The 19,915-nt window shown below is 41.2% G+C and overlaps 1 protein-coding gene across 1 annotated transcript in view; it reads left to right on the top strand.

Annotated features, from left to right (window-relative positions):
* LOC120024256 (kinesin-like protein KIF26A) overlaps window positions 1–19,915 on the top strand; it is a 141,757-nt gene that overhangs the window by 43,382 nt on the left and 78,460 nt on the right. The window contains exons 4-5 of the mRNA XM_038968450.1: window positions 2,949–3,413; window positions 14,519–14,679. Coding sequence (XP_038824378.1) covers window positions 2,949–3,413; window positions 14,519–14,679 — 626 coding nt within the window. The remainder of the gene's footprint in view (window positions 1–2,948; window positions 3,414–14,518; window positions 14,680–19,915) is intronic.

Here is a 19,915-nt window from a genome sequence, read left to right as displayed (position 1 = left end):
ACCAGGCTCCTCATTAGGGCGCACACCTGTCACCAGCGTTAGGCGCATAATGACACTCACTTGGACTCCATCACCTCCTTGATAACCTACCCTATATATGTCACTCCCTTTGGTTTCTTCCCTAGTCGTCATTGTTTCTGTTCCTGTGTCAGTTCTGTGCGTTGTTCGTGTTTTTTTGTTTGGTGTTATTTTACTTTTATTATTAAAACACTCACACCCTGAACTTGCTTCCCGACTCTCAGCGCACATCATTACAACTCTTCATATTTTCAAGGATGGCGTTGGCTGCATCATGTTATGGGTATTCTTATCATCGGCAAGGACTAGGGAGTGTTTTAGGATAAAAATAAATGGAATAGAGCTAAGCACAGGCAAAATCCTAGAGGAAAACCTGGTTCAGTCTGTTTTCCAACAGACACTGGGAGACAAATTCACATTTCAGCAGGACAATAACCTAAAACACAAGGCCAGATATACACTGGAGTTGCTTACCAAGACGACATTGAATGTTCCCGAGTGGCCTAGTTACAATTTTGACTGAAATCGTCTTGAAAATCTATGGCAAGACTTGCAAATGGCTGTCTAGCAATGATCAACATCCAACTTGACAGATCTTGAAGAATTTTTTGAAGAATAATGTGCAAATATTGTACAATCCAGGTGTGCAAAGATCTTAGAGACTTACCCAGGAAGACTCACAGATGTCATCGCTGCCAAAGGTGATTCTAACTCTATGTATTGACTCAGGGGTGTGAATACTTTTGTAAATTAGATATTTTTTTATTTAATTTTCAATAAATTTGCAAGCATTTCTAAAAACATGTTTTCACTTTGTCATTATGGGGTATTGTGTGTAGATGGGTGAGAAACATGTATTTTATACATTTTGATTTCAGACTGTAACACAACAAAATGTGGCGTAAGTCAAGGGGTATGAATACTTTCTGAAGGTACTGTACTTTATTTTGTATTATTTATTTTACCTTTATTTAACTGGGCAAGTCAATTAAGAACAAATTCGTATTTTCAATGACTGCCTAGGAACAGTGGGTTAACTGCCTTGTCCAGGGGCAGAACGACAGATTTTTACCTTGTCAGCTCGGGGATTCGATCTTGCAACCTTTCGGTTACTAGTCCAATGCATACTGTATGAAGTGGGTAAAGCAGTATGTTAACATTATTTAAGTGTCCAGTGTTAAATGACTATGCACAAAGGGAAGCAGTCCCTAAGGTGCAGGGCTGAGTACCGGGTGGTAGCCGGCAAGTATAGTGCATTCAGAAAGTATTCAGACCCCTTGACTTTTTCCACATTTTGTTACGTTGCAGCCTTATTCTAAAATTGATTAAAATATTTGATTTCCTCATCAATCTACACATAATACCCCATAATAACAAAGCGAAAAACAGGTTTTTATAAATGTTAGCAAATTTATTACAAATAAAAAACAGAAATACCTTATTTACATAAGGTTTCAGACCCTTTACTCAGTGCAAAAATTCAGGGCTTGCTGCTTCTCTTCTGTTAATACTGCTTGCCCTAGAAGACTAAATTAATCCTTGCTCACCAGAATAATGTCATAAATCAATAGAATGAATGCTTCAATCTAGTTGACATCTGTAAAGTTTTATCTTTCATCTCTGCTTCTCTCGGGCAGCAAAGATGTTTAGGGACCGGGGAGAAAATTAAAAACTCAAAAAATTACATCAGTTTCACTGTTTTTAAGGAAATAAAAGCTGTGAAAACTACCCAACATGTACATTTAAGTGGCTAAAATACTATCAGCTTTTATGATGCAGATTAAGATAGTGCCTTTACAGACAGTCCGTAACCGTGGTTGAAATACTATCAGTTTTTATGATGCAGATTAAGGGTAGCACCTTTACAGATGGTCCCTAACCGCACATTCATTCTCTCAAGATGCTGAATTAAATAAATTATATTTCTCCACTCCTTTTCCCGAGTTAAAGTGTACATTTGGTACATAATTTCACTGCAAGAAATACTTAATTCTGCAGGAGTTAATATTATATTAGACTATGTGAGAGGTTACAGTCAGCGTCAAGATTTCAGTTCGGCTACTATTCCATTCAACCCATCTGAACAGTACAGTTCCGTTGACGCGTCATTTTGAAGTCCTCCTCTTGTGACTCTCAAATGTGTATGGCGCCTCACAATCACCACACGTGACATCATTCTATTTTACCACTATTCTGCTATCATTCTATTTTACCACTTCACCAAATCTTTCCTAAACATTAGGCTACTGTTCTAGCCCTCCCTTCAATTTATTTTAAACTCTCTATTTCGCAGCTTTTCTCTTATTGAATTAAACTCTTTTTTCCTTTTTGCCTCAGTGGATCAACGTAAACTTTTTCTGCCCCAAATTATTTGGCAATTGCCGTGTATTTGGTGCGCTACAGTTAGGCCTTAAAACTTAGACTACGCACAGATAAAAATAATGAAAGAAAAACCTCAATGTAGCCTATAGATATGAATTGAACAAGAATTGTACATTTATGGATTTTCAATGCATTGTTTTCTCTCAATATTTCATGACCCATATCCACGGGGACTGCAGGTTATGACTCAACCCGCGCATCACTAACATCCTTATACAGCTGTTTCCTGAAGCTATGTTGTATTCGTTGAGACTCTTGGATACCCATCTTTCATTGAGTTGATCAGTGGATATGGTAGTCATGACTACCCTAGCTCTTGATGGTGTGCACTCCTCTGTGATGGTATCCGCCTGGAGCCTGTGTGTGTCTGCTTACATGTATGTAGGCTATGTAATGTGTTTGTCTTTTAATAGAATACTGCAATATATGTTTTTGAATAAGTAGCAGTATGGCATATCAGAGATAAGAGAAATGGTTAGATCTTGTACAAACCTGAATATTTGAGATCTGACTCGTGGGTTGACTCTAATCTCGTTGTTTCTCCATAGGACCCGGGCTTCGCCGTGTTCCTGTTTGACAAGCTCCAGCACCTCCAGTGTCCACATAGGGGCCCGTATGCTAGAGAGGACAGCACCTGCCAGGTCTGTGGCACTGCCCTTCACCAACTGAGACGCCTGGCCCTGCAGAAAGCCTTGGGCCTCACCGGAGACATGCCCGACCTGCATCCTGGAGCCTTCTCCTCAGGGCTGACCCCCAGCCCTGCCGCCCACAGCGTGGTCACCCTACCCTGCCAGGACTGGTCCATGGAGGACTCGCCAGCCAAGCAGCCACCCAGGTTCTATGATCAGATTCCTGGGGAAAGGTTCAGGGGGGGACTCCAGGGTTGGGGTGGGATCCAGAGCAGCTACATGGGAGGCTCCAAGTCCACGGTGACTCCTATACCACAGCACTTTCTGGAGGGAGTGTGGAGAGTCTCTCGTGTCAGGAGGGATCATCATCCTCATTCTGCTGTGGTAAGTTCATATTCTCTTTTGTTTTCTTTAGGTTAGAGTATTTTGGGCTAGACTTGATTCATACAGTTTCGGTCTTTTAAACATTCTGAAATGTATTCAGACCTGTGTTTGTCTTTCGTCTGAAAGCTACCTAGCAACACCTAGCAAAGCCGAAATGCATAGTTTTTTTGGCAAAAAAAGACACCTTGAATTTGTCCTCCATTTTCATTTAAGAATGGCTACCATTTTCATTCACTTTGGTTAGTGCTGCACGGTAACACTTCTACTTTTTTATACTCCATGTGCTATTACAAAACCATTCAGGTCTGAGAAAAGACCTTGGTTTTGCTGTTACCTTGGCAACGCAGAACAATTTGAATTGCTGTGACTCTAGAAAGAGTTAGGAGTTGTGACCAGAGTCAATGGGAAAGGACTTATTTCTCCATCCATGGCTTCTGTTAGGAGTTTGGTTGCCAAGCATGACATTGCCATCTCTCTGGAATAGTGTGTATTTGACTGAAACTACTGTAGTTTATGTATTTTTTTCAGGCCACTTATTTATTAGGCTTCATTAAACGACCCAGTGTCAATTTTATGGCTGGCCCTATAATCATATCATCATGATTCGCACTCCTAGTTCAAGGCTGAGGTGTCTTGAATACCACTCCAGTTAAGTGGCATGACAGGGCTGCCACCACAGGGGGCCTTCATCTGCCTGAATGAGATGTCACCCTCTGATGATGTCATTTGGGGTGTTAATCAGGACTCGGGGGCGACATGACCAGTGTCAAGGCAGGTGCCTGCTCATAGCTCAATATAAACAGTGGAGTTGGGAGTCTCTGTCATATCACTTATTTTAGAGATTAACTTTTTAACATTTACCTCCTACTCCGTTCATAGCAGAATAATCATGCATAGTAGATAGTCAGATAACTTTTAATCCACCTTGTACTGTTTTGGGCATCCCTCTCAGGACATTATCTGATCTAGAAAAATTAACTATCCGTATATTGGCGTAATTAAATTAACACACCACTACATCATCTAGCCTGTACGAAACTAAAATGCCATCCCCTCTGACTCACAGTCCACTGAGGAATACAGAAGGTTAACAAAGCTGAGGTTCATATCACCGGAGAGTTACAGGCAACTCAGTTCAGCTTCCTTTTTACACTCTTCTTATAAACAACTCTAAAGGTTGTTTGGCTAGTGCCAATTCAAGTGACGGACTTCATCCCCATGAAAAAGGATGGCAGTAGGTGGAGGCTGCTGAGGGGAGGACGGCTCAAAATAATGTCTGGAACGGAGCGAATGGAATGACATCAAACCATGTGTTTTATGTATTTGATACCCTTCTACTTATTCCGCTCCAGCCATTACCACGAGCCCGTCCTCACCAATTAAGGTGCCACCAACCTCCTGTGATGGCAGTCCAGTCAGTCTAGGTAAACCCAGGTAGATAGATGTTGGCCATGACAATAAAGTACACCCCAAGGCTGCATCAGAAGTCATTAAACAAGCAGATTGCCCACTCTAAGCACAATACCCTCCGAGCCAGTATCACAGCCTTCCAAACACCACTTGACCTTCCTACCCGGAGATTGAACATTAGGTCATCTCAATGCGGTAGGATTATCATGCTGATGAGGGCCATTGTTGACCTCACCGCCACACAAGTACCATCCATCGATGTGCCAACTAACTCCCAACTCCAGTGATGGGCTGATTAAACTTGGGAACACGGGAATGACCTCCTGGCCGCCACGAGCCCCCATGCCAAGTGAGTCTGGATTCGTTTCAGACACTGAAAGCATAACCATGCTAACTGTATACCGCTCCATAGAGGCACTCCTATAGATTAGGCATCACAGTCCTGTTTGTAATGGGGTTGTAATGAGGGCCAGAAATCAATAGGGAGAGGATTGGATATGCAAATGTTGTCTGAGGTCATTGTAGAATCTACAGAGAGAATGGTCGCTATTGATCGCGGGTGAGATTTGTGAAGTGCTGGACAACGGCATTAAGTGCGTGTTGCGGCGAAGTGGGGGAGGAGGCTGTGGGTCAGAATGGGATTAATGCCAATTTCTCTTGATTGAAGATAAGAAACGGATGAGAAACTGAGTGGTTTGATTGATTGGACGATTTGGGTGTGGAGGATGACATCGAGACGACTGATGGACCAGAGAACAGCTCTGATTGGCTTATCTTCTGTCTTTTGTGTCGATTGACAGCTACAATAGTTTTCAGTGAGGGCTGACCTCTATGCCTCATGGTAGCCTCTGGTCAGAGCTTGTTTTACAGCGGATATACCAGAGATCTGTATATAAGGACGAGATGCTCTTGTCTCCGCCCCAACAATGGGAGTCGTTGTCCCAAAGGCGGGAAGGCAGGTGACAAGTTTAGGTCCAAAATAAGCTCATATGGCTTATTTTGGACAGATTTTGGCAAAAGTGAAACCTCTCGCTTCTCCTCTTCCTCTTTGGAACCTCTCTACCCAGTCAGATACCTTTAATAATGTATTTTGTCTCTTAACATCTCACCTGATATCCCAATGTGTGCTCTAAAAACCAAAGAAAAGATATGTCTCCTTTTGAAAACAGAATATGAATGTGTATCCACCCAGTATGTATATCCACCTAGTATGTATTGTATAATAATGATCCTAAGTATGTTGTATGCTCATTTGCTATGCTGTTGGGACTTACAGGCAATCTGTTCTCAATGTTTATTTTCTGTGTATCTGTTAGCATCCACTCCCTCCAATGTCAACAAGTGCCTCTGTGCTGCCAAGAGTTGGACAGCTAATGCTTTTGATTGAACGTGTGCCGCTTAAGGCAGCCAATCGTATCCCCTTATTCCTTCTCGGTGTCTGAAAGCAATTAGACCTTGAGCTGGCACATCGCATCCCAATTATATAAAAACCTGAGTTGGACACCTCAGAGAATTGAGTGCCCCTGTAGGGACCTTTCAGTGGACGTATGGCAGGTGTGTGTGTCTGTGAGTGGGTGGGATGTGTGTGTGTCTGTGAGTGGGTGGGGTGTGTGTGTGTCTGTGGGTGGGTGGGTGGGGGTCATGTGGGTGTGTGTACGTGAGTAGCCACGGGTGTGTCTGTGGCCATGTGGTTGCGTGTACGTGAGTAACTGCGGGATGTGTCTGTGGGTGGGTGGGGTGTGTGTGTGTGTGTCTGTGGGTGTGGGCCGTGTGTGTGTGTGTGTGTGTGTGTGTGTGTGTGTGTGTGTGTGTGTGTGTGTGTGTGTGTGTGTGTGTGTGTGTGTGTGTGTGTGTGTGTGTGTGTGTCCATGTGGGTGTGTGTACTGATCTACACTCACCGGACAGTTTTTAGGTACACCACTCGTTCACGAAAATGGATTGCTCCTACAGACAGTGAGTCAAGTGGCCGTGGCTTGCTATATAAAGCAGGCAGGCAGGCATCAAGACATTCAGTTACTGTTCTATTGAGTGTTAGAATGGGCAAAATGAGTAACCTGTGACTTTGAGCGTGGTATAATCGCCGTTGCTAGGCGCGCCGGATCCAGTATCTCAGAAACGGCCGGTTTACCGAGAATGATGCAACAAACACAAAACATCCAGCCAGCGGTGATCCTTTGAGCCAAAACAGCTCGTTGATGAGAGAGGTCAAAGGAGAGTGGCAAGAATGGTGTAAGCTAACAGGCGGGCCACAAACAGATAAATAACAGCGCACTACAACAGTGGTGTGAGCACGGCATCTCGGAATGCACAACTCGTCGATCCTTGTCACGGATGGGCAATTGCAGCAGACGACCACACCCGGTTCCACTCCTATCAGCTAAAAACAACAAGCAAGAAGAAGAGTGGAAAAACATTGCATGGAACATAACAGCGAATTCAGTTTACCTGAGTGGCCTGGTCAGTCCCCAGACCTCAACCCAATAGAGCATCTTTGGGATGAGATGGAATGGGCTGTTCGTAGGCATGAATGCACCGCCATCCAATCTGTAGCAACTGCATGATACCATCGCTTCAGCATGGACCAACATCCCTGTGGAACATTTCCGACACCTTATAGAATGCCCCGAATAATTCAGACTGTTCTTGAGGCAAACGGGATCCGACCCGGTACTAGAAGGGTGTTAATTTCAAAATGTTCTCCTCCCATTTCAAGCAAAATTACTCAGAACACTACAGAAGCCATAGGATTTGGGAGGCCTGAGAATGAAAGATGGGTACTTGATTTAATTAGGGAGGAGGTAGGCGAGGGCACTGGAGACAAGGAGACGTGTCAGTAACGCTCTAAGGAGACACCACCCCATTCGGCCGAGCCAGATGGTTCAATGCCGTCTGCAGCCTTCGAATGCTGCCCTTACCAGAAAAGTGACTCACCAAATTCTCGGAGGAGAGGGAAAGGTGTTGGTTTATGTTGAGACTGAGAGAAACAAGGGAAGGACAAATGGAAGAGAACACAAAGGAAAAGGAAGCCAGGATCATGCCTCCCTCCTCTCTGTGCTGACAGATGGGACCTGGTTCTCACCTGAGGTGAATAAGCACGTCTGACATCCATCTGGGAGGCTTGGCTTGGGTTGGGTTGGGTGGAGGAGTGGGCACACCTCACGCTTCACTGCCTTCCCCCATTTTGGACTGGGCTCTGATTATGAAGGACACGATCAAAGATGGGGATTCAGAGAAGGATCTGTAGTCATTTCAGTGTACCATGCTGAAATATACAGACAGATATAGGAGTATTATTAGACGAATATAAGCATTTTCCATCAAATAAATTGTTCCATTCACTAAACATTGAATTTACTAAGACTAAAATGTTTGATTACTGGGAACAGAGAAGGACTAGACACATACCAACAAAGCAAGCTATATTATTAGTTAAATTTTTATTTTGTAGCCTACACCTGGGATTTAAATCAGACTTAGTTGACAAGCAGAAAGGGATCAAGAGGATGAACTGCTGATCAAAGATGCATTTTTTGCACAATGTTGAAAACCAGGTGCAGACAAACAGCCTCACAAACTGTGAAAGGTTTGATCGACAAAGAAAGTTGTTTAGCTTTCTGCTTCAAATCACCAACAGGTCCCTTTGAGCCAACCCGATGGCAGGCACACTGTAGGGTTCCTCCCTCTCAATTAGTCCCATAGGCATCACATTTCGTGAGCACTCTGTTGCCCAGAGTGACCTTCCCGCTGTCATCGGTGCCTGGGTCTGCCCCGGAACAGCCGTGCCAATATTGCACACCTCCAGGGTTGGGTACGTTACTTTCTAAATGTAATCCGTTACAGTTACTAGTTACCCGTCCAAAATTGTAATCACTAACATAATTTTTGGATTACCCAAAATCAGTAACATAATCTGATTACATTCAGTTACTTTTAGATTACTTTCCCCTTAAAGATATACTTCTCCTTAATGCAACCGCTGTGTCAGATTTCAAAAAAGCTTTACAGCGAAAACACACCATGGAATAATCTGAGTACAGCGCTCAGCCACCAAAACAAGCCATACAGATACCCGCCATGTTGTGGAGTCAACAGAAGTCACAAATATTCACTTACCTTTGATGATCTTCATCGGAATGCACTCCCAGGAATCCCAGTTCCACAATAAATGTTTGTTTTGTTCGATAAAGTCCATAATTTATGTCCAAATACCTCCTTTTTGTTTGCGCGTTTAGTTCACAAATCCAAATTCACAAGGCGCAGGCACTTAGTCCAGACGAAAAGTCAAAACAGTTCCATTACAGTTCGTAGAAACATGTCAAACGATGTATAGAATCAATCTTTATTTTTATCATAAATCTTCAATAATATTCCAACCGGACAATTCCTTTGTCTTTAGAAATGAAAGGGAACGCAGCGCGCGTGACTTAGCTCATGGCATTCTGCCAGACCCCTTAGTCAAAAGACTGTTGACATCTAGTGGAAGCCTTAGGAAGTGCAATCGGACCAAATTTACACTGTATCTTGGATAGGCATATACTTGAAAATCTACAAACCTCAGATTTCCCACTTCCTGGTTGGATTTTTTCTCAGGTTTTTGCCTGCCATATGAGTTCTGTTATACTCACAGACGTCATTCAAACAGTTTTAGAAACTTCAGAGTGTTTTCTATCCAAATCTACTATATAAATCTACTAATATGCATATCTTAGCTTCTGGGCCTGAGTAGCAGGCAGTTTACTCTGGGCACGCTTTTCATCCAAACGTGAAAATAGCGCCCCCAGCCATAAGAAGTTAAGAGGCATTAGAAGAAGACAATATAGTATGTTGAACAATTGAACAACATCTATTGGATAAATCAATGTTAAAGTTTACATAGCTGGCCATATATGGATGTTACATTTATAGGTTGGTTATGTAGACTTCTTCTAACCCATCGCTTTCTACTACATATAATAATACGATTCAATTTATCTTTACATTTAAAAACCAAAGTCTATCAGAATTCCAGTCATTCCAATAAATGTTATACCCCTTGATCTTCAAGAATAGGATTAGAAAATATGGAAGTATAGATTAACAAAATTGTTTAACCTGATCATAACCCCAAAACTAAGGATTTATTAGCCAACCCTACTCTGTTTATGATTTTGTTGTCATGGAAGACTGATTGGGCTCATTGATTCAAGTCGAAAAAGAAATGTTACGCTCATGGAATGGCATGCTTGAGCACTACTAAAGTGCTATTTAGATGTGAAAATGAATGCCACATGCTGCATTTGCTATGGGCCTATCATTTACCTTTTTGTTAGTGACACTTTTATATCTTGATAATATGCAGCTCTTTAAAAGTACAAATCCACAGATGAAACAATTACAAAATGCCACCCTGCCTCAGTTTTGTTAAAAACTGAGGGATGGGCCTGGAGAAATGTAACCCCTCTCAGACTAATAGACAGAGCTATGGCTGCAAGGACTGATTATCCATGATATCAAAATGATTGTTTTAATCATGTTATGAGGCTATACAGTGTTTGTTACATTTACAATTGAACTAAGCTCATGAGGCATAAGTTATATTCTTCAAGAATCAATGGATATATATATAATTTATAAGTCCAAAAATGGATGAAACTACATATTGCCCCTTTAAGTCTATCAAAAGTGTGTGAGTTTGAGCATGTGTCCATTAGGCCGATGGATTTTTTTATTTTAATCAGCATGAATTAGATTGAGCAATAAAAGCCTAAATTTTGTTCCATAGGCTGGGTCCGCACTATGCAGCTGTTGCAAGAGCACATTTTCCACTGGCTATCCACTGGTTTCAAAAACAATGATTGATAGGCAGCTTAAACTTCTTGAATTCAAACATTATTGGGTTCAAATAAACATTTAGATTTGTGAACAGCCATCCACAACAACCACAATCCGTAAAGCACAAATAGCTAAATGAGAGAATAGCATTGTTTCACATCAATGCGCTATGTACAGTATATATCAATGATAAGTGATATCCGTATTGCCGTAGACTACACCACTGCTGTCATCCTTACCTCCAAGCGTTTATTCAAGTTGGATAATCTTTCGATGCCGACAGCAGTCGCACCATTGGAAGACATATCTTGGACTGTAGCCTAAAAAAGACTATTCCTGCTCATTTCCCGCGATCCATCAAACACATTTGGTGTGTCATCCTAGTGGTCTCTGACTTGTGGTCAGACTCGCTCAGATGGAACAAATTTAAACATGCGCCTTTTTTCGAAGCTGATTTGAATGTCATTGAGAAAACAGAAAATTGTCAAAGATTATATCGCAAACATCCTTTCTGAATTTAAAAGTAATCTTCAAAGTAATCATTTAGTTTTTCAAAAGTATATGTAATCTGATTGCAATATGTTTGCTGCTAACGTAACAGATTACAGTTACCGTTAAAAAAAAATCCCTTACATGTAATCGGTTACTCTCCAACCCTGCACACCTCCCAGGGGTAGGGAAGGAGTGAGAGAGAAAGAGAATAAGAAGAGAATGGAAAAAAGAGAGAAACATTTTCTACTTGTGAATGCTAAAACTACAAATCTCAAACCTCATACACTAACAACAAGGAATTATGGCAAAGCACGCTCACTGAAAAGATACTAGTCCCGTAAATGATATATTCTGAGCTGAAAAAATGTAGAATTGACTAACGGGTGAACCACAAGGCCAAACTGCCGCCATAGCACCGTGAATGACCCAGTTCCATAATTCATTAAGTCATGTGACTTGACTTATTGCTTTTAGTTCCTAGAGGTGCAAAGGGCCAGTACTGTATGGAATTGTCAGACTCTGGTTACACCTCATCCACCCCGGTAACATCCCAGCCACCCCGACTCTTCACACCCACTGCCTTACCCTAACACCATAACCTAGCCGTTACATCATACAAATATGGACCTCCAATTTAGACCCAAATGTAGATCTCCTGCTGGCCATTAATAGGCTACTGCTCTGCTGGCCAGCCTCTACATTTGAATTATTATAGGATGTGTGAGAGGAGTTTGTGGTAATATATACAGTCTTGTTCAGTGGGATGTGGGTGTTTGAGTGATTCTGGATCTCTGTAATCTGTTCCACTGCGAGGAAGAGACAGCATTATTCTTCAATCTACAGCTCGTTATCTACCCATCAGCCATTTGGACTGGGTCTGACTTCCAAGTTGCAACATTCCTCCTCGCGGCTTATTCACTGTGACTTCCATTGAAGCTCGGAAACAAAAATAGCAAAGCGTAATGCATCTGGGTTACTTGTTGCCATTATCTTATATGTAGTTTAGCACACACGTGTCACGTACAGGTACGCTCACTCAAACTGCCATGCTATAGAATGAGAAAAAAACGTGCTACAGCGTCTATGAGTGGCACCCTGGAGATGATTAATACGCGAGTGTGTCACGAAGGGCACCTTTGAAGCCATACTGAAGGTGCCTCTTCCCATGGTCACATGTGTCTGTCAGACTAGTGCGCTCCTATTAGGGGTTATATAAATAGCACTGCTATCAGGTGTAGTCGGCAGATGGTTTACCCCTGGGGTGGAAAAACAAGTTACCAAACGAGTACTGTTGTTGTTTGTACTGTAGACATGCTTCAACAACCATATAGATACGTATGTTTTCAGTCTTTGTGGGGGGTGATTGTGGGAGATGATTGAGGGGAGGGTGATTGGGGGGTGATGATGATGTAACATGCCGAAGATTAACAAAGAAATAATAGCTTGCTCTACCTTTTTCATAAGGTATTTAATTCTATACATTATCTCAATGTAAATACTATCTATAGATTGGGGGAAGACCCTGTTTGTTAGGAAGAACCCCCCAAAATACTGTTATTTTCATTAGGATTGGAACAATTGTAAGGAAAATAGAACTTGACCTATGAGAAATGATGATTCCCTGACCACTGCATCTTACGTTTGAGTCAATTTCTCTGTTACTGCCAACAGAAAAGCAGTAGATCAGGGGTAGTCAACTAGGTTCAGCCGCGGGCCGATTTTTGTCAGAGAAGGGGGTTCGGTAGAACACAATGATAATAGTTTGTACACTGCAAATTGACCACAACTAAGCCCAAAAAAGAGATTGTATTTGAAAATAACAATAATTTAATTCCTTTATTACATTGAGACATGACCACGTCTCTTTTTTTTTATTCATGGGAATACTTGGGAACAGTTCCCTGAATTAAACTCATTTTACAGTCAAAAAAATTCACTTTGGGGGGCCAAAATAAATCACTCCTGGGCCGGTATTGGTCCGCGAGCCGCCTGTTGCCAACCCCTGCAGTAGATCAAATTGCTGGCCATCAACAATTATAGTTGTCTGTATTAACATACATTTTACATATACAACTACCAGGTACTGGCCCTTCTTTTACTCAGAGACCTAGAATCACTTTAAGAGCAATACAGGGGCATCTGTGACAGTGTGGCAGCTGGGGGCGTCTTGGCTGTGTCAGTGTGGCAGCTTTTTGTTGTTGACTACTTCCGTCCTCTCTCTGTGTGGCGGCGCTTCCGTGGAGGGGCGAACGGCGTGCGTCTCTGTAATCCTGTTAGCTGCCGCGCCAACGCCGCAGTCAAAGAACTGAATAATGGACTCCCCGCCAAATGTCGGCACTCCGCAGACATCGCCGCGGTAATCCACTGTGATGAGTACAGAGTGGATGCCTGCCCCAGTTTCTTCATTTCCTTATAGACCAAAGGGATGAGAGAGAGAGAGAGAAATTAAAAGAGAAAAATGAAACAGAAAGAGAAAAATGAAACAGAAAGAGAAAAATATAACATCTCCAACAACAGGTGTCACCAGAAAAAACAGACAGCACATTAAAAGATGCATCTTGCTCATTTGAAAGAACAAGGACAAATGGAGATTGTGGGAAGGGCTGCGTTGACTTGTGAACCTACAGTAGCCTATGAGATGATTGGCACAAATGGTTTATCTCTGTTAAATCAAATGGCATACAAACGACTGCTGTGTTTTGTCCGACACTCAAAAGTTCCCTGTCATTCTCATATTGCACGTCAATCTGGTTGAATTACATATCCTATGTCATCTCATAGTTTAGTCACAGATGATTAGAACAAGTGATAGTGGATGGGACTCTATCAGTTTTTCAACGCTAACCATATTGTAGCACAGTGTGAGTCGGTAATCAGGCCAAAGCTAATGACCAAAGCTAATGACCAAAGCTAGTAAGCTAATGACTAGCTAGCAGTGAGAGTAAAGGACCAAGATTACCAACCTGCAGCTGCAGCAAATGGAGTGACAACGAACGGTAGCCATGTTACACAGGTCATTTCCTGCTGTGGAGTGGCCTGCGTGATGTGTTTTCCCTAAGCTTTTTGGTACTCCTGCTCACAACTGCAGGAGCCACATCAACCAAAGCTGTCGCTCAACTGAGTTCCCCAACTGAGTTCCCCAACAGGCTTCTCTGACTGTGAGAGCATATTATGCAAATTGTTTAGTTTTTTGAAAATATGGAATTATCTTGCAATGTTTGGTTTTGACTTCATTAAATGTTTTGGTTTGTTGAAAGCAAGTCATGGTAATACACATTGAAGTTGGATGCAGAATTTTTATACTTTTTTGTCACATTGGTTGATGCTCATGTCTCTCTCTCTATCTCTCTCTCCCCACCCACCCACCCCCTCCCTCTTCTCCCCCTGTCCAGACACCAGGCTTGACTCCTGATCCATACAGGAACTACATGCCCATTGCCCCTGGGAGCCCCATCTACGACTATGCCACCATCACTCCTACCGTCCCCCAGCCCCAGCCCACCCCCACTCAAACCAGCCACACACCCTCCGCTGCAGCCTCGTTCTTCATCAGGTAAGTCAAAGCCATACTTTACCCTAAAAAGCCTTGTGGGTGATATATGCACATGTAGATTTCAGAGACTTGTGAACTTGTCGCTTGATCGATGACGCAATCCACTTTGAAACTGCTGCCTCTTTCCACATCTCAGGGCAGTCAATTCAGGAAGTGAACTGACATTTCAATTCAATAATAAAAAAAATGGCATATATTTTCAATAACTCATTCAATCGAAAAGTTTTTACATTTGAAATTTAAACCACTTCCTCAATTGACTGCCTTCAACTCGAATTGACCCCAAACCTGCTACACATCATACAAATAATGGTTATATCCACCTTTGTCTTGGATTGGACCCATCCAATAGGGCATATGTGACCAACAGCCTCGATTGGGTCTTATGTAGCAACATTTGAAATTGTGATTTTTACATTGGATTAAAGTAGAGACTCAGAGCTAGAAAATGGTATATCAAACACTGCAGTTGAGAAACAATGGGAAAGTAATTCTGCCTCGAAAGCTGATAAACTTGTATCCCCACTTTTGAGAAAATGGCACTTGAATGTTTTGGTATCCCTACTGGAGACCTCTTCTTTGTCTACACCAATTCAGCATCGTTCACGCCCTCTTAACTTCTTATGGCTGCAGCCCGGCGTCGGTACACTTATGACAACAGCCACTTCAAGTGCAGGGCGCGAAATTCAAAAGATATTTTTTTTAAATATTTAACTTTCACACATTAACAAGTCCAATACAGCAAATGAAAGGTACACATCTTGTGAATCCAGCCAACATGTCCGATTTTTTAAATGTTTTACAGCGAAAACAGCACGTATATTTATGTTAGCTCACCACCAAATACAAAAAAGGACAGACATTTTTCACAGCACAGGTAGCATGCACAAAGCCAACCTAACTAACCAAGAACCAACCAACCAAACTAACCAACAAACAACTTCATCAGATGACAGTCTTATAACATGTTATACAATAAATCTATGTTTTGTTCGAAAAATGTGCATATTTCAGGTATAAATCATAGTTTACATTGCAGCTACAATCAGAAATTGCACCGAAAGCAGCCATAATAATTACAGACACCAACGTCAAATACCTAATTACTCATCATAAAACATTTCTGAAAAATACATAGTGTACAGCAAATGAAAGACAGGCATCTTGTGATTCCAGCCAATATTTCCGATTTATTAAGTGTTTTACAGCGAAAACACAATATAGCGTTATATTAGCTTACCACAATAGCCAAAAATACAAGCCATTTCCCAGCAGTAAAAGTTAGCGATCGTGACAAACCAGTAAAAGATATATAATTTTTGACTAACCTTGATATTCTTCATCAGATGACAGTCCTATAACATCAGGTTATACATACACTTATGTTTTGTTCGAAAATGTGCATATTTAGAGCTGAAATCAGTGGTTATACAATGTGCTAACGTAGCTACTATTTCCCACAACGTCCGGATATTTTTCTGACACTTTTTCTGACACACATATTCTGACCAAATAGCTATTCATAAACATAACTAAAAAATACATGTTGTATAGGAAATGATAGATCCATTAGTTCTTAATGAAATCGCCGTGTTAGAATTCTAAAAAATAACTTCATTACGACATCCAGCTTCGGTATAGCTAGAGTACCCAAAACTTGGGCGCCGACGACTAGTTCACATCTACGACAGATATATGAAATAGCATCATAAAATGTTTCTTACTTTTGCTGATCTTCCATCAGAATGTTGGACAAGGGTCCTTTGTCCAGAACAATCGTTGTTTGGATTTAGAACGTCCATTTTCCCTCTTGAATTAGCAAGCACACTAGCCAAGTGGCACGAATCTCTCCATCGTCAACAAAGTCAGAGAACGGAACACGGCAAAACTCCCGAAAAAATTTCAATAATCTGATTAAACTATATTGAAAAAACATACTTTACGATGATATGGTCACATGTATCAAATAAAATCAAAGCCGGAGATAGTAGTCGCTTATAACGGCAGCTAAACAGAAGGCAAATCCAGGTACCACCTCGCGCTCTCCAGAAAACCGGAAATGGGGGACACGTCATACAAAGAGCTTGTATTCCACTTCAGACCAAGATAAACACTACATTTCTTCTCTCACCGCCTCTTGACATCCAGGGGAAGGTCTATGAAGTGCATGTATACTCATACGTATCATGCCCATTTATAGGCAGGAAGTAGAACAGAGCCTCGATTTCAGACTTTCCACTTCCTAGTCAGGAAGTTTGTGCCAAATGAGTTCTGTTTGACTCACAGCTATAATTCAAACGGTTTTAGAAACTAGAGAGTGTTTTCTATCCAATAGTAATAATAATATGCATATTGTACGAGCAAGAATTGAGTACGAGGCCGTTTGAAATGGGCACCTTTTATCTGGTTACTCAATACTGCCCCTGCAGCCCAAACAGGTTAAGCCTCAGCCCCACCCATCTCGAAAGGGTTCACATGTAAGGCCATGTGCAAAACCGAGTGAGTAGTTTAGTAAACAACCAAAGATTTCAAGACTAAAAGTGGTAAAAGTAGTAGCCTACAATAAGGAAAAACTCCAGGTAAAAATCCATGTTATCTAGTCCTTGGCCCATATAATAATCTGACTTTGGTGCAGATCATGTTGTTCTTCACATTACCATCTCTGGTAAACACACACTATATCAAACAAAACTACATTTATTTGTCACATGCACATGATACAGAAGGTGTAAACGGTACAGTGAAATGATTACTTGCATAGTAGCAATATCAAAAACAGGAAGTGTACAGATATAAATATTTGATCATTATTAGATGACCCTTACCCAGACACACTGGTCTAAATTGATGGGTCATGTGAAGGAAATGCTATAATCAATCCCCCAGCCACATCTAGCTAAGTGGATAAGTCACTATTGTCTAGACATGTACACATGTTCATTAAATACAATAGATGGTCGTAACCACCCCCAGACATAACTGGCTATCTTGATGGGTCATGTGATCATCTCTCTTGTTTAGACATGTAGAGTCTTGTTTAGACATGTAGCTAAATAGCTAGCTAAACAATTAACCTGTTAGGCGGGCTGTCCCGACATCGGTACACTTATGACAACATCCAGCTCAAGTGCAGGGCGCGAAATTCAAAATCTATTTTTTTTAAATATTTAACTTTCACACATTAACAAGTCCAATACAGCATTTGAAAGATAAACATCTTGTCAATCCAGCCAACATGTCCGATTTTTTAAATGTTTTACAGAGAAAACACCACATATATTTATGTTAGCTCACCACCAAATAAAAAAGAGGACAGACATTTTTCACAGCACAAGTAGGATGCAAGTAGCATGCACAAGCCAACCTAACTAACCTAGAACCAACCTAAATAACCTAGAAAAAACTACCTCAGATGACAGTCCTATAACATGTTACACAATAAATCTATGTTTTGTTCAAAAAATGTGCATATTTTAGCTATAAATCAGTTTTACATTACTGCTACCATCATAGCAACAGTCAGAAATCGCACGGGAGTAGCCAGAGAAAATACAGACACCAACGTCAACTACTAATTACACATCATAAAACATTTCAGAAAAATATATGGTGGATAGCTAATGAAAGACAAAGATCTTGTGAAAAGAGCCAATATTTCCGATTTTTGAAGTGTTTTACAGCGAAAACACAATATATCGTTATATTAGCTTACTACATTAGCTAGCACACAGCAGCACTGATTCTAGTCGAACGGTAGCATAGCACAGTTCGACAGATATATGAAAAAGCATCCCAAATTGGGTCCTTATCTTTGTTGATCTTCCATCAGAATGTTCTCCAAGGGGTCCTTTGTTCAGAAATGTCTTTATTTCGATCCAGAACGAACGATTTCCCTCTTGAATTAGCAAGCACACTGGCAGTGCGACGCTAACCTCTCTATCTTGACAAAATTCTTGCGTCGCATCACGTCTAAAGTCCAGAATAAATTTCAATAATATAATTAAACTATATTGAAAAAACATACTTTAGGATGATATTGTGACATGTATCAAATAAAATCGAAGCCGGAGGTCATATTCACCTTTAACGAGCGTTTTCCAGGAGCCAAGTACAGGTCCTACTTCGCGCCCAGAAAAAATAAATAAAGTGCGCAAGTCTCACTCCAAGAGGTTGTGTTCAAACCCTGGATGAGATATTCAAGTCCTTTCTGCTCTCACTTCCGCATGACACCCAGGGGAAGGCGTATGACGTGTTTCTACAGTCCTAAGTGAGATGCCCTTTTATAGACAAGGTCTTGAAGAGAGACATCGATGTTGGAAATCTCACTTCCGGATAGGAAATGGGCTGTAAAAATAGTTCTGTTCCACTTAGAGAAATAATTCAAACGTTTTTAGAAACTAGAGACTGTTTTCTATCCAATAGTAGTAATAATATGCATATTGTAAGAGCAAAAATTGATTAAGAGGCCGTTTGAAAATGGGCACATATTTTCCAGTTTTTCAATACGCCCCCTGCAGCCATAAGAAGTTAACCGGAATAATCCCAACTCATACTACTACCAATACAAAATTGTCATAGCTGTAGTATGAATCTGCAGGTAGCTGGAACCATTTAACTCTGTTTTGTTTGGCCAGTGTTGTGTCAAGTAACATTGGTTCACACTGACCGTGGCGTATGCAGAAAGTAGCCCATCACTTTTTCCCAACTGATCTGTCGATAGGGTCTGCTAAATTCAGGGCATCAATGTTGTTGAGAAAAGAAGCAAAACTTTTGCCCAGGTCACAGTTGCAAATGAGAACTTGTTCTCAACTAGCCTACCTGGTTAAATAAAGGTGAAATAAAAATAAATATGACTAACGTTATATCTTTAAAAACTGTGCAGTAGAAAGGACTATCAACACATAATGAGCAGCTCACGTTACAGACAGAGGCATGCTACGTCTCAGCCAATCATGGCTAGCAGGAAAGTCCCTGTCTTTTCCGTGGCTAAACCAACTAGGCTCGTAATTTAACAGTTTTACTGGTATTTACGGATAGAATACAAGTTTGTTATTAAAACACAGGAAAATGCTCATGTTCCAGAGGACATTTCTGGCAAAAAAAAACAAATTTTGATAAAAAAATACATGTTTATTTTCAAATTCCTCTCCTGTAAAGTAGTGATGTGCGACATATGCCTAGTTTCCTAAAACTAGTTACATGACCAGAGACTCAACACATTCCCTCCCCCCATCTG

Source organism: Salvelinus namaycush, chromosome 29, assembly GCF_016432855.1.
Source record: "Salvelinus namaycush isolate Seneca chromosome 29, SaNama_1.0, whole genome shotgun sequence".
Classification (NCBI taxonomy): Eukaryota; Metazoa; Chordata; class Actinopteri; order Salmoniformes; family Salmonidae; genus Salvelinus; species Salvelinus namaycush.
This window is presented reverse-complemented; position numbering and strand designations above follow the sequence as displayed.